This window comes from Delphinus delphis, chromosome 2, assembly GCF_949987515.2.
Source record: "Delphinus delphis chromosome 2, mDelDel1.2, whole genome shotgun sequence".
NCBI lineage: Eukaryota > Metazoa > Chordata > Mammalia > Artiodactyla > Delphinidae > Delphinus > Delphinus delphis.
In genome coordinates this window covers 84551801-84577361 of record NC_082684.1, presented here as the reverse complement: position 1 = coordinate 84577361, position 25561 = coordinate 84551801, and the positions used below count along the sequence as shown (strand labels likewise).

Sequence of the window (25561 nt, the reverse complement as noted above, 5' to 3'; positions counted from 1 at the left end):
GGAAGCCCCGTAGCTATTATTTTAAGTAAAGGTTTCCAATTCACTTTGGTCTTATCTCACCTTTCTAGAATACCATTAATAAAAGTAGCAAAGTTATATATTAGTTTCTTGTTAATAAGTAAAGGAAATACATTTTTATCAGAGTTAGAAGATAATATATACAGGCACATAGGTGCAAAATCAAACAGTAGAGCACATCTAAACAGACTTTTCATTGTATACAAGATCTACCTATTTCATTCAAAACAAAACATTCTCAGACAAATCCTGAGACACCCAACTCTTTTAAACAACATTAAGATAAGAAACTTGTCTTGTTCAGTGATGAACCCCAGGACTTAGTACAGTGCCTGGCACATAGTAGGTGCTCGATACATATTTCTTGAATGAACAAGCCAGAAATCAGGCAAATCTGCAGTACTATAATTTAACAGCATCTTAAACTTCTAGTTTTAAAACTACATAATTCCCTTTAATTATTTTTATTTATTGAGGTAACTGGTTTATAACATTATATAAATTTTATGTGTAAATTATATTTTGACATCTATGTACACTACAGTGTGCTCACCACCAAAAGTTTTAAAACTACACGATTCTTAAAAGATTATTTCATTTCTTTTCTATTTGTTAGATTGGCTCAAATTTAGTTTGACAGTTCTAGGTAAGTATGATATAAACATTGTCTTGAGTCGCAAGTCTTGATTTACCTGCGAAAATCTAGATATACCTAATTTGTAAATTAGTCTGCAGCATCTACTTATACCAAACCACTGACAATAGTCTGAGTAAAACTTTGTTCTTTTATAAATGCAAATCAAGGGCAAATGTGATAGAATTATAAACCCAAAGTCAATCTTGATTTTAGGCACTATATATAAATCTCTAAAGGGTATTATCTTCTTTTAAAGATGTTCTTTTGCAATTTATGATATCATAATCTAATAATGATTGCTTATTAAGGACCTACTCTTTGCTAAGAATGGCAAGCAACCTTTTTATATACACTATTTCTACTGCTCATTTCTACCTACTATTATTATCCTCAATTGATGGATGTGGAAATGAAGGTTAAATGACTTACCTAAGGTTACACAGCTACTGTTGTAGCCAGGATTGAACTTCCATCTGTCTGACTACAAAGCTGAAACTCTTTCCCATATACTATATCACACTGCCAATTAATGCTATCAACTTTTCCTATGCCGGTGTTATTCTAATCAAAACCTTGCCACACAGATTATTTACCCATCCAACAAAACACACAAAAAAATGAAAACTTTCATACTCTTCAATCTTCTGGCGAAGAGCTTCACAATCTTCTTTATAAATCTGTATCTTGGGTCGGTAAACATATTGACTTAACATCAGGTCTTCTGGAGTAGGTGATGTGTTTATAGTAAACTGGAAAAAAAAAAATCAGTCCCTCAAAACTGGTATTTTGAGAACCAAACCATGTTCAAGAACTGTTTCAAGTCTCAGAGTGCCTATTTTAAAAAGTTCTACAAAGAAAAATTTGAAAACTCTGTTAAATTCATATACCTAGTAAGCTACTACTTGGAATCTGAAATAAAGTCTCTAATCTCAAAGTCAATTTCTCACAGATGTTTAGAGGAACTGTGGATGTTCCACTCATAGGATTGAAAGTGATTTGAAAATGACTATGCATTATTTGTCAATTATACCTCAATAAAATTGAGGAGAAAGGAAAATGGCTATGCATTGTTTTAAAAACTATCAATACCTGAAAATTCAAACTTACCAAAAACCTCTCCCTTAAAAGAAAGAAAAAAGATGCCAGTTTCCAAGATTATGCTTTTCTATTTTTATTCTCTAACCCTGTTCCTTACTTGTATCCCAGGTTGAACTCAAACTTTTCTGATATACATAAAATAAATCAGTAAAAATTTAGTTATTTTTAAAATGTCTTAAGTGTCTTTTGGACATTTTTTAAATGTCTTACAGCTCTAATCCAATGACTTTCTGATGTCCTTAATGCAGTATTGGAAAAACCAAGTTGGCTCATTACATATAAAAACCAAACCAAACAAAACGCCACAACTGTACATTATTTATAGGCAGTGTGGCACGGAATAAGTCATTTACCACTCTAAGCTTTGGTCTCCTCATCTATAAAATGGGCACAATATTGACCAACCTCTTAAGATTAAAGTAAAAGTCTTTTAAAAAGGTACCAAAGTGGGACTTCCCTGGTGGTCCAGTGGTTAAGAATCCACCTTCCAATGCAAGGGACGTGGGTTCGAGCCCTGGTCCGGGAAGATCCCACATGCCACGGAGAAACTAAGCCCATGTGCCACAACTACTGTGCCTGTGCTCTAGAGCCCTCGAGCCACAACTACTGAGCTCACATGCCACAACTACTGAAGCCTGTGCGCCTAGAGCCCGTGCTCCGCAACAAGCCACTGCAATGAGAAGCCCGCGCACTGCAACGAAGAGTAGCCCCTGCTTGCTGCAACTAGAGAAAGCCCGCATGCAGCAACGAAACCCAACACATCCAAAACTAAAAATAAATAAATATTAAAAAAAAAAAAGGTACCAAAGCTCAGGGCCTGCTGAAGTAATCTAACAAATGTTAGTTTCCTCTCATTCTCCCCTTTCAGTTGACAGATTAAAAGGAAATAACGAATGAGATTTTACTCTCATTTCTCTATCTGTAACAAGCTTTCTAACAGATGTACTCAGAAAGTGTAAAAATGTGCTAAAAGCAATTATAACTGATGTTGACTCTCTTTCTTAAAAAATATTTTTAAGGCTAAATTTATAAAGAAAAATCAAAGCTCTATACTTCTTCTCAAAGAAATCAGGCCTCCTTGGGAAAATGGCTGACTGCCTTTCATATAGGAGCCAAATACTTGATAAAGGAATATTTCTTTTTATAGAAGTATTTAGACAATAAATAAAAAAAAAGAAGAAAATTAGGATATCACTACTTTACAACTCCTAATGAATTACTAGATCTAGATAGTCTAGTAATAATGGTTGATCATTAAATAATGGTTGATCATCACATCATCACCAGATACTATCTCCTGATGAAAGTACAACTATAAAGTAAACTTGAAAAAAAAACCCTTCATCTGAAAAGGCCTCTGCCAATTTACAGAAAATACAAAGGGCAGAGGAACACGTTAAAATGAAAGTTTGGGTATACACAATGGGCAAAATCCATACTTAACAGAGTATGGAAAAATCTGGCTTCCTCATAAAAAGGGGGGGTTAGGGGAGAGAGGGGGAGAGAGGAAGAGAAAGAGAAGCGGGGGGAAGGGAGGGTTATGGAAGGGGACCTTATACTTCAAAAGATAATTGAGAGAGAGATATCAAGTGTTTATAATGTTTGGCCCTCACCCGGGTTGCAACTTAACAAATTGGAAAATAATGCAGACAATCAGGGAAATATAAATACTGACTTAATAATCAATCATTTTAAGATATGATTATGGTATTTGGATATTTTAAAAATAAGAGTTCCCATCTTTTTAGGGATACATACTGAAATACAGATAAATTGATGATGCCTGGGATTTGCTTCAAAATAACAGGGGTGGGGAGGTAGGAAAATGTAGAGAATAAAGAGTTGATAATTTTTGAAGTTTGGTGATGGATACATGGGGATTTCATTAAACTATTATCTATTTTTGTATATGTTTGAAAATTCCTATAATAGTAAAGTTTTTTTTTAAAAAAGAGTAGGTTTCCTCTTGAAGCTTCATAACCACAAAGTGAAACATGGGACCACATTCTCAGAAATTCACCAGGAATGCCAAGTGCCAATGGATATTAGGCTCATGCACTATGGGTACATACTGGATGCAACTGCCCATGCTGTATGCAATACATGGGTAATTTGCTGTACCTTGAGTCCAGGACTATATGCACAGGTCACCCTCCTCACTTGACTTATTTATTTTGATTAAGTGCCCAATTTATGCACAATCAGCTCTTGGGTATTTCAGGCCTGGCAGGGGTACTTTCAGTAGTTCCTCAACCGCACTGAAAGGGTGTAAGTTATAGTGTTTTGGCCTGAGCCACTCCTTGGGCATGCAGGAGGTCTTGCGGCACTACCATAGCACCTTTTTTTTTTCTTTCAGTTTTATTGAGATATAATTGACATATAGCACTGAATAAGTTTAAGGTTTACAGCTAATGATCTGACTTACATATATCATGAAATGATTATCACAAGTTTAATAAACATCCATCATCTCAAAAAAACAAACAAAAAAAAACCATCCATCGTCTCATACAGATACAAAATTAAAGAAATAGAAAAAAATTTTCCTTGTGATGAGAACTCAGGATTTGCTCTCTTAACAACTTTCATAGATAACATACAGCAGTGTTAATTATATTTATCATGTTGTACCTTACATCCCTAGCACTTATTTATCTTATAATTGGACGTTTGTACCTTTTGGCTGCCTTGATCCTATTTCCCCACCTCTCACTGCCTGCCTCTAGTAACCACAAATTTGATCTCATTTTTAATAAGTTTGTTTGTTTGTGAAATATAACTGACCTACAACACTATGTTATTAGTTCTTGTTACACAATATAGTGATTTGATATTTCTACATAGTACCTTTTGCCGGTGCTGCCAGCTGAGCTCCTACAACTGCACACACACATATGGATGCTGTACATCTGTCTATGAGGGCTGCCACACATCTCCCCACCTGCCTCAAAAATGCTCTCCCCAGTTCTACCCTAAAGGAGACTCATAGTCATCTAAGTCCTGGAACAGATGCCCATAGCTGTGAACCTCATTTTCCACAGCCCATACATACTCCATTTCTTTGGCCTTCCTCTACTTTGGGATTTTTAAATTTCTTTCCTGATATAGCTTGAACTCTCTTACCATCTTTTTTTAAAAATTTATTTTATTGAAGTATAGTTGATTTCTCTTACTATCTTGATGGGTTTGTTCCCAGATTTATTTCCCTAACACTGCCCCTCCTGACCTCTGTAAGGCCTGAGAGGAAAGGGGAGCATTCATACCCTCAAATATTAGCTTCCTACATATCCTCTCCCTCTTCCACCCTGCCAGCATCCTCTCTGTTCCTACCGGAAGGGGAAGCCTCTGCTTTCTCTGGTCCCCTGGTACTCTTTCTGCTTTTCCTAAGACTCTGGCTGCATACCTAGGTACCTTTCTACTCCCCATCTTCAGCTGAGGCAAGGAGATTCTACTAGGAAGGGGCACTATGGTGATAAGAATAATGAGGTTGGCAACCCAAAAGATGCATGAGTATCTTCCCAGTTTCCATCTTTGATTTACTTTTCACGTTAGATAGACAATCCTCCTATAATTGATTTCTTTCTAAACAGCTTTATTGAGATTTAATTTGCACACCATATAATTCACCCATTTAAGTATACAATTAAATTATTTTAAAAATATATTCACAGGGTTGTACAACATCAAGCCCCAGCTAATTTTACAGCATTTTCATTCCCCTAAAAGAAACCCTGTACCCATTAGCTGTCATTCCCCATTCTCCTCCACCCCATCCCAGCTTCAAGTAACTCATAATCAGTTCACTTTTTGGCTATTATGAATAATTCTCATGTACAAGTTTTTGTTTAGATGTATGTATTCAATTCTCTTAGGTAAATACCTAGAAGTGGAATTGCTGGATCATATAATAGTTCTATGTTTAACTTTTTGAGGATATACCCAACTGTTTTCCAAAGTGGCTACACCATTTTACATGCCTATCAGCAATGTATGAAAATTCCAATTTCTCCACATTCTTGCCAATACTTATTATTTTGTCTTTTTGACTACAGCCACCCTAGTGGGTGTGATAGTAACTCATTTTAATTTGTATTTCTTTAATCATAATTTTGTTTATTGGCCATTTGCATAGCTTCTTGGCTTTTTTTTTTTTTTTTTTTTTTTTTGGCCACACCACGGGGCATGTGGGATCTTAGTTCCCCAGCCAGGGATCGGATATGCCCCCTGCACTGGAAGTGTGAAGTCCTGACCACTGGACTGCCAGGGAAGTCCCAGACGATTTTTTAATTTGGTTGTCTTTTTGCGTTTCAAGAGTTCTTTATATACTCTGGACACAAGTCTCTTATAAGATGTATGATTTGCAAATGTTTTCTCCTATTCTGTGGGTTGTCTTTTCCCTTTTTTTTTTTTTTTTTTTTTTTTGCGGTATGCGGGCCTCTCACTTTTGTGGTCTCTCCCATTGCGGAGCACAGGCTCTGGACGCGCAGGCTCAGCGGCCATGTCTCACGGGCCCAGCCACTCTGCGGCATGTGGGATCTTCCTGGACCAGGGCGTGAACCCGTGTCCCCTGCATCGGCAGGCGGACTCTCAACCACTGCGCCACCAGGGAAGCCCTCCCTTTCTTGATGGTATTATTTGTAGCACACAAGTTTTAAATTTTGATGAGCTCCAAATTTTAATTTTGTCACTTGTACTTTTGGTGTTGTATAGAACTGATTTTTATGTATAGGGTGAAGTTTGAATCAAGGTTCATTTTTTTCCCTATGGATATCCAACTGATGCAACACCATTTATAGAAAAGGCCACTGTTCTGCAGGGGCATCTTTGTCATAAACCAAATATTCATGTATGTGTGGATCTATTCTTTAAAAGTTAGAACTCATCTGGTCCTAGTGACAATTTTAATGGTAAATTGTAAAAAAAAAAATTTCAATGGTAGTTAATTAGAGTTTTCCAGTTCCTGGGTTAATTTTGGTAATTTATGTTTTTCTGAAAAACCATCTAGGTCTTAAAATTTGTCGTCACAGTTGGTGGATTAAAAAAAAATTCTTTTAATCTCTCCTTTAATCTGTGGACATGTCTTCTTTCTCAACCATATATATTTTAGCTTTCTCCTTTTTCTTAATTAGGCTCTTTAAGAGTTTTCTTATTTTATTGTCTTTTCAAAGTACCAGTTTTTAGATTTGTTATATTTTCTACTTATTTTTTTTCTATTTCAATAACTTTACTATTTACCTGCATTAAATCTGTCTTCCTGCCTTTTTATGGATGTTATTTTATTGTTCATTTTCCAATTTCTTTTTTTTTTTTTTTTTTTTTTTGTGGTACGCAGGCCTCTCACTGCTGTGGCCTCTCCCGTTGTGGAGCACAGGCTCCGGATGCGCAGGCTCAGCGGCCATGGCTCATGGGCCCAGCCGCTCCACGGCATGTGGGATCTTCCCGTACTGGGGCACGAACCCGTATCCCCTGCATTGGCAGGCGGACTCTCAACCACTGCACCACGAGGGAAGCCCCATTTTCCAATTTCTTAAAGTGAGTGTTAAAAAATCCTTTATTTTTAGAGTCTTTTCTATAACAATGATATCTCAGGCTTTTAATTCCCTGGTAAGTATAATTTCTGCTGTATATCCCATATATTTGGCATTAAATGTTCTCCTTACTTTGCTTTCTAAATAGTTTTGATTTCTTCTTTGATATGAGTTAACTAGAAATGTGTTTCTTAATTTCCAAGAAGCTAAGATATTTGTCCTTTTATTAGTTCTAATTTTATTGGATTAAGATCAGATGATGTCCACGAAATCTCCATTTTTTTTTTTCCATTTTCTTTGTGGCCAAGGGCATAATTAACTTTTGTAAATGTTCGACAGACTTAAGTGAAAAAAATATTGTGTAATTTTGTATGTAAGTGATATGTTTGTCTATTAATCTTTTAAACTCAGTTTGTTGACTGTATTATTTAAGTATTCTATGAGAGGCCTGCGTACCACAAAACAAACAAACAAACAACCAAAAAACTTCTGCTGGGGACTTCCCTGGTGGTGCAGTGGTTAAGAATCCGCCTGCCAATGCAGGGGACACGGGTTCGATCCCTGGTCTGGGAAGATCCCACATACCGGAGAGCAACTAAGCCTGTGCGCCACAACTACTGAAGCCTGCGCACCTAGAGCCTGTGCTCTGCAACAAGAGAAGTCACCACAATGAGAAGCCCGCACACTGCAACGAAGAGTAACCCCCACTTGCCGCAACTAGAGAAGGCCTGTGCGTGGCAGTGAAGACCCAATGCAGACAAAAAAACCAAAAAAAAAAAACCCCCAAAAAACAAACTTCTGCTGTACTTTGGTTTTTTAAAAACCGTATGTTCAGGAAAAAGTATAAAAAACAAAATAGATGGCAAGAAATGAAAAAAAAATTTTTCACATTTTCAAAATTCATGATTATTTTTTAAAAAGTCAATTTAAAAAAAAAATCAATTTTTATGCTAACCCCAAATGTACCTTCTACAGGAAAACCTTCTATAGGAAAATTTGCTTCCTTAGATTCTTTTTTTGTTTTTTAATAAATGCTTGCTTTGATGCGGTTTAGTAAACAAGTACAATATATTTTAACTGAGATAACTATTTTACCAAGAAACTGAACTTACTTTGGTTGGGAGATTGCTCTGTCGAGGTTTTTGTATCAGAATGTGGACCTGAAGAAGTATAAAGAACTCCTTTATTGTTATTCTCCCATCTCTGAGTTTCTGAGGAAAAAAAAAAGTTTGCATGACCATTCAAGGTGAGTCATTTTGACTATAACTACCACCTTTGTTTCTAAATGGCTTAAAGTACTTTGCATATATTTGTGGAAACACTATCCAGATATTTGTAAGCTATACATAAGCAGATTTTATCTAATATTATTTCTTAAGTTTATTCAGTAACAGTAAAATTGGGAAAAACCCAACAAAACAAAACGTAGGTCTTCCAATTGTGATTCTACTCCACATAATTAATTGCCATGTTGGATCCTTAACAAAAAAAAAGAAAAAAAAGAAAACTAGTCTCCTGTATATTTGAAACATTTCATAATTAAAAAAAATTAAACAAGAGAAAACAAAATAAGGAAATTAGTTGCATTAGAAATGAGAACTACTTTAACATACCTCCTTCAAGCTCTCTTCACAAACGGTATCTCTGAGGAACTGTGATTCTATTTGACTACTGGGGTGTGCTACAAGTAAAGCAAATTCAAGTGATGAATAAGTCAAAATTAAATTGTAAACTTAATTTTAGTTATTATTCAGGTTTATGTGTGGTTCAAGCTCTTGAAGCTATCTGCTAGGATTTTTCTGGGAAGACAGTCGTTTGTAGGGCAAAGTGTATTACAGTTTTAAGGCTCCATATATGTTTCTCTACTAATTATAAGCCTCTTACGAAAATCACTTTCATAATATACACTTCTCAATTTATTAAAATAACTAAGAATTAAAAATAAACTAAGTATGACTTTACTTATCAACTCCCAAAAAGCTTATACAACTTTCAAATATCTCCTGAACTGAAATATATTATTAGTCAAGTAAGCAGATGACTTCTATTATTTAGCCTTCATGAAGGTCTTACTGCTGAAGTCCAGAGAGGTCCCATCAGCCTTGACTGAATCCAGAGAACTGCTGCAAGTAGATGGGGTCCTGCTCAGGCTTTTTATCAACACACTGTTAGCATTTTTTTCTATAGCTCCTTCAGCACGGTGATCAAAAATCTGAAATGATCAGTAAAGAAACATCATAAGAATAATGTTATGACAGTGTATACTTATAATGACTAAGTGTTCAATGTTAAGAGAAATACTTCTATAAAATTTATCTATAATCATATAAAATACCTTAATAAAGAATTAGAATAAGGCTTTTAGAGTTCAAAGTAATTTTATTTAAAAATATATAGAAATAACTTTGTGCATTATACTATATAAGCAAATGTTTCCCAGAGGTATCTAGGTTATAGCCATATCATATGAGCTACCAAACGTTGACCTATCTGATTTTTCAACTACTAGTCACCATGGTCAGGGCTACCACACTGCAGAAAACCAGAAGAGAATACCGGCTGTACACAATGGCTCTGTCTGGAGTACAGAGAAGGCATTTATTTCCAGGCTTTAGTACTTCCTTCCCCAGGTGACCAAGACTCCTTTGATTGAAGTCAAATAAGTCATATGGTCCTGCTTTTACCATTTTAACCATTTGACTTTACAGCCCTTAAATGCCATTTTCATCTACCTACTTGCTTATATTTTTTTAAAAAATAAAATTTATTTATTTTATTTATTGATTTTTGGCTGAGTTGGGTCTTCATTGCTGCGCGCGGGCTTTCTCTAGTTGCGGTGAGCGGGGGCTACTCTTTGTTGCGGTGTGCAGGCTTCTCACTGCAGTGGCTTCTCGTTGCGGAGCACGGGCTCTAGGCATGTGGGCTTCAGTAGTTGCAGCATGCAGGCCCACTAGTTGTGGCACACGGGTTTAGCTGCTCCGCAGCATGTGGGATCTTCCTGGACCAGGGATTGAACCCGCGTCCCCTGCATTGGCAGGCGGATTCTCAACCACTGCGCCACCAGGGAAGCCCTACTTATGTTTTTAAGGGCAATATATTCCTTGTCTAAGTGCTAGGATGTGACCTCTATGAGAACAGATTTTTGTCCGTAAATCCCACTGAAGCATTCCCAGGACTTAAACAGGACCTAGGACATAGCAGATACCCAATAAATATTTATTAAATAAAATAATACTAATTTTCATAGAATCTATTCAGTTATACATTTTATATTACTGTTACAACTTTCTCAAAGCTTCATAGATGAACAATTTCCTCAGGACCTCACCTTAAAGAACCAATGAAATCATCTTCTAAGCTTACTTACGTATTTCTTAACAGAGTTTAAACTTTGTTTCTATGAACCTATGATTCTTTCTTTTTTTTCATAAATTTATTTGTTTTTTTATTTTTGGCTGTGTTGGGTCTTCTTTGCTGTGCACGGGCTTTCTCTAGTTGCAGCGAGCTGGGGCTACTCTTCGTTGTGGTGCGCGGGCTTCTCATTGTCGTGGCTTCTCTTGTTGCGGAGCATGGGCTCTAGGCACACGGGCTTCAGTAGTTGTGGCACACAGGCTCTAGAGTGCAGGCTCAGTAGTTGTGGCACACAGGCTTAGCTGCTCCGTGGCATGTGGGATCTTCCTGGGCCAGGGATTGAACCCATGTCTCCTGCATTGGCAGGTGGATTCTTAACCACTGCACCACCAAGGAAGCCCCCTATGAACCTATTATACTTTCTAATCTTTATTTCTCCACCTGTAAAACTCAGTTTCAGTGACAAGTTATCCAAATCAGTGTTCCCTCAACTTTTAAAATCTATGCCTTTTTTTTTTAAAGGTTTTTAAAATAACACTTATTTCTTAAAAGTTAACACATGTAAAATAGGAAACCAAAAAACACAAGAAGAGAAAACAAAGTCATCCACAATCACAAGCAGTTTACTGTTTGATGTGTCGTCCTAGGTCTCGTTTGTGTACCTACAAAACTTAGCATCCATTTTTATGTAATTAAGATCATACAGTTATGTATCATGCTTTTTCACACATCATGAATATTTAACATTTCAAAGTCCCAAAGCTATGAGTATTTTGATAACCAAGAATACACTAAACCAACTCAATCTGGAAGGAAAAAATGTAATCCTGCCTTTCTTGGCAACAAAAATTTCATAAAAGACAAAAATGGCAACAGGCCTCTAGATAAAGATATTGGCAGAGTTATGATTAAAATACTACATTCCCTTAATGTTCAATTAAAAATGAGACATAATGAAACAGAGTACGTAAAGTATAATGCTTCTAAGAGGATTCATTACCTGATCTAAACTATTCAAGTATTAGCAAGGAGGTATGTTTCCACTGAATTACTTAATGTATTCCTATAGTATAGCCAAGAGGTACACACATACATCAATGGTTATCATCAAAATTTAAATATGAACACATCCACATTTAGCCCTACCTTTATACTTCCTTCTGCCCCTCTGCTGCCAACCTAATGAACAAGTCCTGACGTACATTTCTCAGCTGAGGGTTTAACAATTCCATGTCCAAAATGTTGCTTTTTTATCAATTATAACAAAGATGTTTACAAATGGGTTAATTCACTAGCTCTACTTTTTATCATACATTGTCACCTCAGGACTTCCAAAATGCCTAGATGTTGCAAAATAAAGAACCTTCTATGACTTTTAAATAAACACAAAATCTCACTCACTTCACTTTGAGATACTGGGCTTGATCTAGGCATTCTCCCATCCTCGAAAGAAATGGACTTTCAGCTTCTATATATCCTCACTAGCCAAGAAAATTCAGTCCAGCTTTTCTTTAAGCAGTTTGCATAATAAAAAAGCTTTTTACCTTCCAAATATTTTCACACTGAAGATGACTTGTCAAACCACATATACCCTGGCTAGAGATTCTAATATGCAAAGCCAAAATGACAAAACACTAGAAGTGACAGAATATTTAGAATTACACAATTTTGATATTAATTTTTGTACTACTTTCCATTTCATTTTTTGTGACCATTTGTCACTTCAAATTGTGTTTAAGTCTAACTGCTAGTCAATTAATTTCTTAAGATTCTACATAGGAATATTTCTCCCGGTACATATATATATATATATATATATATAAAATTAGAAATAATCAATTCCTAGTTACCCGAGACTAAAATTAAAATTCAAGAATACTCATAAAAAATCAAGAACATTTCTTAATTCAAGACAGAGCTCACCTCCTGATCTTGTGCGGTATCACTAAACCTAATTTCACTTTTTCTGATTTTTTTCTCATCCTGAATATCATCTTCTTCTTCTTGTACCCAGGTTCTTTTTTGGCTATTGCAGGTTTCTTCCAGTTTATTTTCAGATGGTGAAATCTCTTTTTGGTATGTCTCAGTCAAAGCCTTTTCCTCAGTATCTATGCTAATAGAGTCTGAGGAATTAATCTCACCCGGATATATAGGAAGATTTTCCTCATTTATATATTGAGATGGACTTAAGTTCAGTTTAGCTGCAACAAATCCAGTGTCTGAATGCTTACTGGAGACTGGCTGAGTTTCTAAGTTATTTAAATCAGTTGTGTCTCCTGGAATCGGCTTCAGGTCATCAATACCAGTGACACTACAATTTCTCCTGTTTGGCAATCTGGGCAAAAATATTCCCAAAGAACATCTCCTCACTTTATCTTTTATAGTCGTCATTAATGGTACAGAGATGGTTTCAGCTCCATTATGAGAAATTTTATTTTCTTCATCCCTATCATCTTTAACACTGCTGGACACTATGTTAACATTATGTATTTCTGTAGCTTGCACTATACTCATATTACTGTGTGCCTTATTTACTAATTCAAGTAATTGTTCTGGAGAAGGTGGTATATGAACTGGTTGGAAATCTAAAAATTCTTCAGTTTTTTCATTCAAATTATTCAGATGTGGTTTGATACTACTAAAAGTTGCAGCATTAGATGCAATTACAGGATCTGATGCTTCTCTAGGATTGATATGAGTTTGAATAACTTGCTTAGTCAAGTCTGAGTTATTGTGGAAATCTATAGCTGTATTACATTTAGCTGTTTGAATATTTTTCTTTAGTTCTTTTTTACAGGCCATAGTAAACTGTTTCTCATTATTGAGCATTGTGGAATCGTCTTCACATATGGGTTCAGAGGCATTTCCTCTAACAATATTTAAATTCTTATTTCCCACTTTAGACAATATTGTTTCATCTTTACTGACAATACTCTGTCCTTGTTGAGGTAATGGATGTTGCTGGGCTGACAGATGATGCTGAGGAGCAACACAAACATCATCAACAAAGGTCTTCTTTAAACTATGCTCTGCATTATCAACAAAGGCCTCCGTTTGATCCTTTGGAAGCTTACAAGATACTCGCTTTGAGTTAAGTTTAGTCATCTCCCCCAAATCTTCACCATATACTAAAGTTTCATTAGCTAATAGATTTGGGGGCTCCTTAATCAGATCTTGATCTTTGAGTACTGTTAGGACACAGTCTAACTGTCCTTGGGTACTGGTTTGAACAACTTTTTCCTTCTCTAACAAAGAACAAGGAGCAGAAAGAGGCAGTCCCTCAGATTTCAAATAATATTCACTAGCTAAATTGTTTGCATAAGGAAGCTCATTTTGCACTGGGCAATGACTGGCTTTTACATCATCTTTATCACATAAGGGCATGCCATTCTCCTCCAAATTATCAAAAAAGGAAACATTAGGTAAACAGGAATAATTATCACTGGATCCACAAACAGCAGCTACAGAACTGCCTGTAGAACCCACATTTCTTCTATCTGTACTATTTAAGTGACAGCTTTCAATTTTGGCTTTTTCCAATACATAGGCCTGGACTACAACTTTCACGGCCTCTTCATCCACAGCAGTGCTATGGAATTTGACTTCTGTCTCACCTTGACCCCCAGACAATGTATTAGTAGGAACAAAGGGTATCACATGATGCTTTTGCTCAGTGTGAAGAACAGTTTTGTTTTCTACAGCCAGTGCTTGTTCTTTAGTGATTTCTTGAACAGAGCTACCATCCTTACGAAAAGAAACACCCAAGGTTTTTCCTTTTGCTATTCCAAATTTAGGGTACTCTTGAAGTATTTTCTCCATGGCTTGACAATCAATGAAAACAGTGTGGGACTTAGTAACTTCCAGATCACTGTGATTATCTACAAACATAACAGTTTTGTCCATAGGCCCAGCGGTTCTTTTATCTGGTGAGAGAGGTTTATATTCTAAGGCAGTTGTATGACTTCTGGTAATCTCCATATCATCCTGCCCACATGTATATAAAACAGTATTAGAAGTTCCTTCCAAAGGCACCCAATGAGAGTCCTCTCTATCTTCCAGGACACCTTTGTTATTTATTTCCACTGTACAACTCTGGATGACATCCACACCATTTCTGTCATTCTTTGAAAATGCAATGGTCTTGTCATTTTTGAGTCTAAGGCTCTTCCTTCTCTGACTTTTGCCTGATAGAGATTCATTCAGAAATCCAGGCTTTGGTACATTTTTGTCATTTTTCCAAATGGTTGATTTAGACACTTCCATGTTACCAGCAGCTAAAAATGCTTCAGCTTTCTCTAAAGGATCACTATTAGACCATTCCCCCGGTAATGTTAGCTGGCTGACTTTTGCTACTGAGCGATCACTTTCACCATTGTCTGGAAAGAAAACACCCTCCTTAGCAGGATTAGGTGTCACTTTTGATTTTTCTAGGCTTTTTCTTTTGGATAGTTCAAAGTTAGAGCTGTCTGGAAGCATAGTTTTCTCCTTTGCTTGGTAGTCAATGAAAACAGTATGGGACTTTGTCATCTCTAGTTCATCGTGATTATCTATAAACATTACAGTTTTGTCCACAGGCCTAGTAGTTATTTTATCTGGTGAGATAGTTTTACATTCTATAGCAGTTGTGTGACTTCTGGTGACCTCCATGTCATCCTGCCCACATGTATACAAAACAGTTTTAGAAGTTCCTGCCAAAGGCACCAAACGGGAATCATGTTCATCTAGAAAAGGTCTATGATTTATTTCCACTGTGTAACTCTTGGTGATATCCATATCATTCTCATCTCCCTCTGAAAATACTACAGTCTTATCAATTTTTAGTCTGCCAAGACTTTTCCTTTCACAAATTTTGACATCTTGCTTTTCATTCAGAATTCCAGTTTTGTCCTTCAACACACCCATGATATCATTAGAAATAAATACTCCAGTTTTTTCTATCGGACTTTCATTACATTTTTCAACTTTTACAGCTTTCTGTCTGTTTACTGTTGTTAGCTGGTTGTTAGTGTTTTCTAAATTAGTCTTACCTAGTTCTAGTACTTCAGAAGGACCAAATCCAATGACAACAGTGTGACTCTTGGTTAGGTCCATATTTTGCTCCTTCTCTGAACAAATAATTATCTTGTCATGAAAACAGTCAGGCGTGGGACTGCCTAAACTTTTCCTCAGTGGCTCAGGCAGTTTAGAATTCTGGTCTGGTACAGGTTTCACTGTTTGACTATTAACAGCAGTATTATGATTTCTCATGGCAGACTGCCCTTCTGATGAAAACAATGGCTTTGTAGTAGGAAACAAAGATTGCTCACAAGAAACTGTATTTCTATTATTTCTCAGTGTTACTTGTTTATCAAGATCTCCACCAGAGTATACTATATTATGGCTTATTGCTATGTTCTGGTTAATATCAGGTGACTGAGGAGAATCTTTATCAAGATAGGGTGAAATATTCAAAACTTGATCTTTTCCTTTGTCCCATGTGTCAGTTGGGATGTTTTTAGATATTATGTTTGGTTGTCGGGATGGTTCAATACGACCTTTGGTCATTTCTTCCCATTCATCTGAAGGGCTTATGCTGTGAGAGTGAGATTTACTGGTATTCTCAGATGCCAGACTGTAAGATGCAAGAGGAAACTGACTTCCTACATTAGCTATGTGACTTTTAGTCAAATCCATATTTTCATCTGTGAAGATTTCAGTCCTTTTGTCAGTCAATGAAGTAAATAAAGGATTTTCCAGGCTCTGCTGTAATCTTTCCTTAGATACGTGAGGAACTGAGCTATAATTTATATTCATTTCCCCATCCTCTGACACGATTATGTGATTTTGGATCATCATTTCTTTTTCAGATACTGGTGCAGCTGCTATCTGTACATTTGTCTGAACTTGTTTAAAAATTTGATTATGTATTGCAACTGTGTGACTCTTGGTAATGTCCATGCTTTCTTCTCCCGAATAAATCGTATTCTCTCTGAGAAGAGAGATGGCATCTGGATTGGGATACATTTTAGAATAACTCCTGTCATGCTTTAGCAAATTCTTCTCCTCTCTCATACTTGAGAAACATTTGGTCAGTTCCATGGCATCATTACAACTAGAATAGAAAAATGTCTTATAATCTTGAATAGCTGGACTGGAACGTTTAGATTCTGGGATCATGGCCAATGTTCTGACGTCCTGGTAGGAAGTCTGTGTGACTGTCTGAATTTCTGTCCCTGTAATATGACTGCTGGTAATATGTATGTCACCGTCAGGGTTTAAGGAAGGGTCTTGAAAAGCATCGTTTGGTTTATCCTTAAAGACTGTCTTCTGTCCTAGTGCTTTAGCTCCACGACCTGTTGAAACATCCATCATGACATTCTGAGTTTGATTTTCTATTTCAGACAGATTATCTGCTGAAGGTAACTTCTGTATAGTGTGGTTAATTGTCAGGTCCATAAAGTCATTGCCATAAATTGTAATATCATCACCTTTAAATTCCCTTAAGCTGGGCTCACTGGATGTGGGAACCAAAGTCTGAATATTGGCTGTATGACATTGGGTAAAATTCATCCCATCGTCTTGTTCTCTAAAGAGTCTAGTCATATTACTGCTATTTGCATCTACACTAAGAGATTCATGCATTTGATGCATAGAAGAGGCCCTATTTGATTCTTTGTAATGAATAGGCATCTCAGAATTTTCTTTATCAGGTCCTGTAAAAGGAGAAGCATTCGATTTTCCTGTTTTCAATCTTTTTATGAAGTCATTGAAATTTATTTTCTTTTCTGAGAAAGTGCTTTGATCCCCAGAAAAATTTAATTCTTTCTTCATTCTTGAATCCTCAATGTGGAGCTTTAAGTTAGCCAGAAATGATGTGGTATCTATCTTGGTGGATTTTTCACTTTTGGTACAATCCAAAAGGCCTTTGGTAATCATCACAGTATGACTTGCTGTCAGGTCCATCTGGTTTTCATCTGAAAAGATGACTGTCTGGTCATTTGCATGTTTCCTTTCATGGTTGTATTCTGTAACTGAAACCTACAAAGAAAGGAAAATATAAGAGATCAAATCAAATGCAAACTTCTAAAAAGGTATTTTATAACATGTACTATATAGAAAGAGTATTATATAAACAATCCTAGATGATGGTTTCATGTTACATTGGTTTGTTTGAATCAATGGTGTGGTGTGCAGCACAGAATTTCTTATTTAAATTTTTTTCTGAAGTCTGTGAATACTTTTAGTGTTTCTGAACAAATTAAAAGTTAATTATTCACCCACTAGACTGACTAAAAAATGAAAAGACTGACAATACCAAATGTAACTATAATGTAAATTCTAATTGTTATATTAGATAGGTCATTCTCATTCTAAGTAAAAAAGACTTGGAAGGAATAAGTGCATGATGGCTAATTTATAGTACACTCTATACTCTTGGGTGGTTGAGTTGTCCTTGAATGCAGTGGTTTTACTTGTGAGGACATGGTCTAACTCTTTATTGCTCAAAGTATGGTCTGTGGACCAGTGCATTAGTATCACCTAGGGGACTGTTAGAAGTATAGAATTTCAGGACCTACCGCAGATCTGCTGGATAAGAATCTATATTTTAATAAAATCCTAAGATGATTCACATGCCCATTAAAGTTGAGAAGTCCTTATATAATTAACATATTTCCCTATTATTTAAACTGGCAGTGATTTAACTATACTTAGTTAACTGGAAAGGTACGTAGTTTTTCCAGTCTATGTTGGTCCATTTTGGTAAGTAATCCCTAAACCATGTCACTAACATGATATTTTTTGTGTTTTAAAAGTTTTAACTATCAAAGAAGATTAAAATATGAAGGCACTTGCATGAACTCATACCTCTCTCTGGGGCATCTGGGTCTGAATGGGAGCACAAAGCAATGTATTCATCCCTATTAAGTAAAAAGAAAAACTATAGTCAATGACAAAAATATATATCACCAAGAGCCTGACTTCCCTTTTCTTAGGAATTTCATCAGCTACAAGTATTTACTAAAGTTTTTTCAGTTACTAAGTCCTTCCTAAATTTCACTGAGACTTTAAAATTTTCCCATTTTAGAGACAGAGAGTTCAGTGATTACTGTATTCTCTGTGTGATTAAAATATTTTTCGAATGTGGTAGAGAAGGTGGGATTCTAAAAGTGGGAAGTGTGGACTACTTTTTTTCCTCCTTCACTTCTCTATTTTTATTTCCTGGATAGTAGAAGTTACATAGTAAAGAGTACCAACTGATAAGACCAAAATGTTAATAGCATAGATGAACTTATTTGCAAAGCAGACAGACATAGACATAGAAAACAAATGTATGGATACCAAGGGGGGAAGGAAGGGTGGGGTGGATTGGGAGATGGGGATTGACATACAAACACTACTATGTATAAAACAGATAACTAATGAGAATAGACTGTATAGCACAGGGAACTCTACTCAATGCTCTGTGGTGACCTAAATGGGAAGGAAATCCAAGGAAGAGGGGATATATACATACGTGTGGCTGATTCACTTTGCTGTACAGCAGAAACTAAGACAATATTGTAAAACAACTATACTCCAATAAAAAAAAAACAAAAAAAGACCAAGATATTAGGGTAAGATTCTGAGGCATCTTTTATTCTATGTTAAGGAGTCTAAATGTTTCCAGGATGAGACGTGCATTTTATAAAAATAATTCAAGAGAAGGAGAAGAAAGAAGATTCAAGAGAAGATAAACCAATGAGGAAGCTACTCTAAAAGTTCAGATACAACACGTTGAGAGTTTGTCTTAGGGCAAGAGACAATAAGAATGGAAATAAGGGATTAGACTCAAGACATTCTAGAACTAGAGATTGGTTCAAGATGGCGGAGTAGAAGAACGTGCGCTCACTCCCTCTTGCGAGAGCACCAGAATCACAACTAACTGCTGAACAGTCATTGACAGGAAGACAGTGGAACTCACCAAAAAAGATACCCCACATCCAAAGAAAAAGGAGAAGCCACAATGAGATGGTAGGAGGGCTGCAATCACAATACAATCAAATCCCGTAACTTCTGGGTGGGTGACTCACGAACTAGAGAACACTTATACCACAGAAGTTCACCCATTGGAGTGAAGATTCTGAGCCCCATGTCAGGCTTCCCAACCTGGGGCTCTGGCAAATGGGAGGAGGAATTCCTAGAGAATCAGGCTTTGAAGGCTAGCGGGATTTGATTGCAGGTCTTCGACAGGACTGGGGCAAACAGAGACTCCACTCTTGGAGGGCACACACAAAGTAGTATAGCATCGGGACCCAGGGGAAGGAGCAGTGACCCCATAGGAGACTGAACCAGACCTACCTGCTAGTGTCGGAGGGTCTCCTGCAGAGGCAGGGGGTGGCCGTGGCTCACCATGAGGACAAGGACACTTGCAGCAGAAGTTCTGGGAAGTACTCCTTGGTGTGATGCCTCCCAGAGTGCACTATTAGCCCCACCAAAGAGCCGGGTAGGCCCCAGCGTTGGTTCGCTTCAGGCCAAACAACCAACAGGGAGGGAACCCAGCCCCACCCATCAGCAGACAAGTGGATTAAAGTTTTACTGGGCTCTGCCCACCAGAGCAACAGCCAGCTCTACCCACCACCAGTCCCTCCCATCAGGAAACTTCCACAAGCCTCTTAGATAGCCTCATCCACCAGAGGGCAGACAGCAGAAGCAAGGAGAACTACAATCCTGCAGCCTGTGGGACAAAACCACATTCACAGAAAGATAGACAAGATGAAAAGGCAGAGGGCTATGTACTAGATGAAGGAACAAGATAAAACCCCAGAAAAACAACTAAATGAAGTGGAGATAGGCAACCTTCCAGAAAAAGAATTCAGAAAAATGATAGTGAAGATGATCCAGGACCTCGGAAACAGAATGGAGGCAAAGATCGAGAAGATGCAAGAAATGTTTAACAAAGATGTAGAAGAATTAAAGAACAAACAAACAGAGACGAACAATACAATAACTGAAATGAAAACTACACTAGAAGGAATCAATAGCAGAATAACTGAGGCAGAAAAACAGATAAGTGACCTGGAAGACAGAATGGTAGAATTAATTCACTGCTGCAGAACAGAATAAAGAAAAAAGAATGAAAAGAAATGAAGACAGCCTAAGAGACCTCTGGGACAACATTAAATGCAACAACATTCACATTATAGGGCTCCCAGAAGGAGAAGAGAGAGAGGAAGGATGCAAGAAAATATTTGAAGAGATTATAGTCGAAAACTTCCCTAACGTGGGAAAGGAAATAGCCACCCAAGTCCAGGAAGCGCAGCGAGTCCCATACAGGATAAACCCAAGGAGAAACATGCTGAGACACAGAGTAATCAAATTGGCAAAAATTAAAGACAAAGAAAAATTATTGAAAGCAGCAAGGGAAAAACAACAAATAACATACAAGGGAACTCCCATAAGGTTAACAGCTGATTTCTCAGAAGAAACTCTACAAGCCAGAAGGGAGTGGCATGATATATTTAAAGTGATGAAAGGGAAGAACCTACAAGCAAGATTACTCTACCTGGCAAGGATCTCATTCAGATTCGATAGAGAAATCAAAAGTTTTACAGACAAGCAAAAGCTAAGAGAATTCAGCACCACCAAACCAGCATTACAGCAAATGCTAAAGGAACTTCTCTAAGTGGGAAACACAAGAGAAGAAAAGGACCTACAAAAACAAACTCATAACAATTAAGAAAATGGTAACAGGAACATACACATTGATAATTAACTTAAACGTGAATGGATTAAATGCTACAACCGAAAGACACAGCCTTGCTGAATGGATACAAAAACAATACCCATATATATGCTGTCTACAAGTGACCCACTTCAGACCTAGGGACACATACAGACTGCAAGTGAGGGGATGGAAAAAGATATTCCATGCAAATGGAAATCAAAAGAAAGCTGGAGTAGCAATACTCATATCAGATAAAATAGACTTTAAAATAAAGAATGTTACAAGAGACAAGGAAGGACACTACATAATGATCAAGGGATCAATGCAAGAAGAAGATATAACAATTATAAATATATATGCACCCAACATAGGAGCACCTCAATACATAAGGCAACTGCTAACAGCTATAAAAGAGGAAATCGACAGTAACACAATAATAGTGGGGGACTTTAACACCTCACTTACACCAATGGGCAGATCATCCAAAATGAAAATTAATAAGGAAACACAAGCTTTAAATGCCACAATAGACCAGATAGATTTAATTGATATCTTTAGGACATTCCATCCCAAAACAGCAGATTACACTTTCTTTTCAAGTGCACACGGAACATTCTCCAGGATAGATCACATCTTGGGTCACAAATCAAGCCTCAGTAAATTTAAGAAAATTGAAATCATATCAAGCATCTTTTCTGACCACAATGCTATGAGATTAGAAATCGATTACAGGGAAAAAAATGTAAAAAACATAAGCACATGGAGACTAAACAATATGTTACTAAATAACCAAGAGATCACTGAAGAAATCAAAGAGGAAATCAGAAAATACCTAGAGACAAATGACAATGAAAACATGATGATCCAAAACCTATGGGATGCAGCAAAACCTGTTCTAAGAGGGAAGTTTATAGCAATACAAGCCCACCTCAAGAAGATGTGGTACACATATACAATTGAATATTACTCAGCCATAAAAAGGAACGAAATTGGGTCATTTGTAGAGACGTGGATGGATCTAGAGACTGTCATACAGAGTGAAGTAAGTCAGAAAGAGAAAAACAAATATCGTGTATTAACGCATCCATGTGGAACCTATAAAAATGGTACAGATGAACCGGTTTGCAGGGCAGAAATAGAGACACAGATGTAGAGAACAAACGTATGGACACCAAGGGAAGAAAGTGGTGGTGGTGGTGGGGGTGTGATAAATTGGGAGAATGGGATTGATATATATACACTAATATGTATATAATGGATGACTAATAAGAACTGCTGTATAAAAAAATAAATAAAAAGAGTGGAAGTTGAGAAAAGAAAAAGAAAAAAAGACATTCTAGAACTGAAATATAAAGGTTTAGGTAACAAACTGGATGTTGGAAATAAGGAAGGGACTGAAGATGCTATAATGAAACAGGAAATACATTTAAAAATTCTTAAGTTTAAAGGTAAATATTTAGAATATTTCAAAGGGTTTATGGCACCCTCGACTGAATATGATGAAGTAATTATGGGCTTTTTAATTAAAGTTTTATTTACATATCCAGCTTCCATTCTTGTCATTTACTTAACAAATATTGTTTCAGAACCTATTATGTGCCCCAGAACTCAACCACATACTAAAGCACAAAGAACAAGACAAAATTTCTGGACTCAAAAGAGTTCCTAGTTTAATAAGAGAGCCAAAAGTAAATACCTAAAATACAGCATGATAAATTCTACAATAGGGACTTCCCTGGTGGCACAGTGGTTAAGAATCTGCCTGCCAATGCAGGGGACAGGGGTTCGAGCCCTGGTCTGGGAAGATCCCACAGGCCGTGGAGCAACTAAGCCCGTGCGCCACAACTACTGAGCCTGCACTCTAGAGCCCGCGAGTCACAACTACTGAGCCCACGTGCCCTAGAGCCCATGCTCCGCAACAAGAGAAGCCACCGCAATGAGAAGCCCGTGCACCAAAACGAAGAGTAACCCCCACTTGCGGCAACTAGAGAAAGCCTGTGAGCAGCAACAAAGGCCCAACGCAGCCAAAAATAAAAATAAATAAATAAATTTATATTTAAAAAAATCTACAATAGACTAAGAAATAAAAGGGGTGTTGTAAGAGCACAAAACAGAGTGACTAACTCCTTGGTTTTGTCAGTGAAGGCTTGATTTAAGCCAGTATTACTTAACGTATGTTGCCAGATGGTGAACTGCTTATTATCAATTAATTAATTCATTTTGAGATAAGGAGCTTGCAGCTGATGTAAAATTCCTTTCATCAGTAGAGCTTTGCTAAGAAAAAAATGCCGCTAAACAGTAGCTTACTGCCGTAGTTGGTTTACATTCTATTGCAAGTTCCTTTTCTGTCAAGGACTATAACAGTTTGTGGACTGGTTACTTTGAAAGCACTAAACTTAAGCTAAGTGAAAAGCTAAGTTAAGTGAAAGATGAGAAGACTGTTAGACAAATTGTATTAGGAAGATCACTTTAGGCAGAGGAAATAGCATTTACAAATGGATACAGGCAGGAAAAAAGTCCACATGGGAAACTGCAAGTAGTTATTCATGGGCTAGAGCACAGGATGCCTATAAAGGGCTGGAGATAAACTTGGAGAAAAAAACAAGCCAAATTATAAAAGGTTTTCCAAGTTTATGCTAAAGAGTGTGGGTTTTATCCTGTAAGCAAAATAGTGTCACTGAACAACTGTAAGCTGGGAGGTAATATGATAAGATTTAGAAATATGTAGAATGGACTAGAAGGATAAGAAACTAAATACAATAGCTCAAGAAAGAACAGCGAGGACTTGAATTCAAATATGGGCAGAAGGAACAGAGAATAACTAACAGATGGGCCAGATATTTTGGAGACAGAATTGAAGGAGAATAGGGCCTGAGGAATTCCCTGGTGGTCCAGTGGTTAGGACTCCTCGCTACCACTGCAGGGGGCCCAGGTTCGATCCCTGGTCTGGGAACTAGGATCCTGCAAGCCACACAGCCAGAAAAAAAGAAAAAAAAAATCAAAGAGAATAGGGCCAAATGGATATGGGGAAAGGAGGAAAAGGTAAAACATGACTCAATTCCTGACTTGCGTGAATGACAGTGAGTGGGAGTTCAAGACAGAGAACAACAGGGACAGCAGGTTTGAGAGAAATATTAGTAAGTTTGTGAAATTTTAAATTAAAGATTTTGTGTAAAGAAGAACACTTTCTCTACATTTTTTGTTCATGGTTCTCTTACATATTACTTTTCAAGGAATCTAGATAAAGAGAAAAACGTATGATAAGAAAAGTACTCTGATCATACTCACCAGTTATCTCACAGTAGTTATCTTCTGGATTCTTATTCCTAAAAATTATAAAGTAATTTAAAAATCTATACTCTGGACAATTACCAAGAATCACAACAGTTGAAAGAGTAGGGTAGGCAATAGGTTTTCGCAGGGTGACTGGCAGAAAACTCCAAAGACATCTTTAAAAAGACTCATCTGGGCTTCCCTGGTGGCACAGTGGTTGAGTGTCCGCCTGCCGATGCAGGGGACACGGGTTCGTGCCCCGGTCCGGAAAGATCCCACATGCCGCAGAGCGGCTGGGCCCGTGAGCCATGGCCGCTGGGCCTGCGCGTCCGGAGCCTGTGCTCCGCAGCGAGAGAGGCCACAACAGTGAGAGGACCGCGTACCGCAAAAAATAAATTAAAAGAAAAAAAAAAAGACATCTAATGCTGGCAGAAAAAATTACAAGGCAATTAAAGGACCTTACCATTAATTTTTTTCAGATATCTAAATTTCAAGAACACTATAAAAATATGTTTAATACATGCTGCTTGCTTTTTCTTTTTAATTTTTTATTAAAAGAATATATATATTTTTTGGCCGTGCCACGAGGCTTGCGGGATCTTAATTCCCCGACCAGGGATCGAACCCGGGTCCCCTGCAGTAGAAGCATGGAGTCCTAACAGCTGGACAGCCAGGGAATTACCTATTTTTTTTTTTAAAGAATGACCTGTAGGGGCTTCCCTGGTGGTGCAGTGGTTAAGAATCCACCTGCCCAATGCAGGGGACACGGGTTTGAGCCCTGGTCCAGGAAGATCCCACATTCCTCACAGCAGCTAAGCCTATGAGCCACAACTGCTGAGCCTGCGCTCTAGAGCCCCGGAGCCACAACTACTGAGACCATGTGCCACAACTACTGAAGCCCACACGCCTAGAGCCAGTGCTCTGCCACAAGAGAAGCCACTGCAGTGAGAAGCCCGCACTGCAATGAAGAGT

The 25561-nt window shown here is 37.3% G+C and overlaps 1 protein-coding gene and 1 non-coding gene across 2 annotated transcripts in view; one reads left to right on the top strand and one right to left on the bottom strand.

Moving 5' to 3' along the window:
* Positions 1–25561, bottom strand: part of KNL1 (kinetochore scaffold 1) — a 63158-nt gene that overhangs the window by 15599 nt on the left and 21998 nt on the right. The window contains exons 8-14 of the mRNA XM_060003558.1: positions 24605–24642; positions 18478–18530; positions 12556–17649; positions 9355–9493; positions 8895–8962; positions 8394–8492; positions 1289–1404 (exon numbers count right to left, since the gene is read on the bottom strand). Of these exons, the coding sequence (XP_059859541.1) occupies positions 1289–1404; positions 8394–8492; positions 8895–8962; positions 9355–9493; positions 12556–17649; positions 18478–18530; positions 24605–24642 (5607 nt within the window). The remainder of the gene's footprint in view (positions 1–1288; positions 1405–8393; positions 8493–8894; positions 8963–9354; positions 9494–12555; positions 17650–18477; positions 18531–24604; positions 24643–25561) is intronic.
* TRNAG-ACC (transfer RNA glycine (anticodon ACC)) lies at positions 24197–24269 on the top strand. The gene has a single exon. It is a non-coding gene; the product is annotated as a tRNA-Gly (tRNA).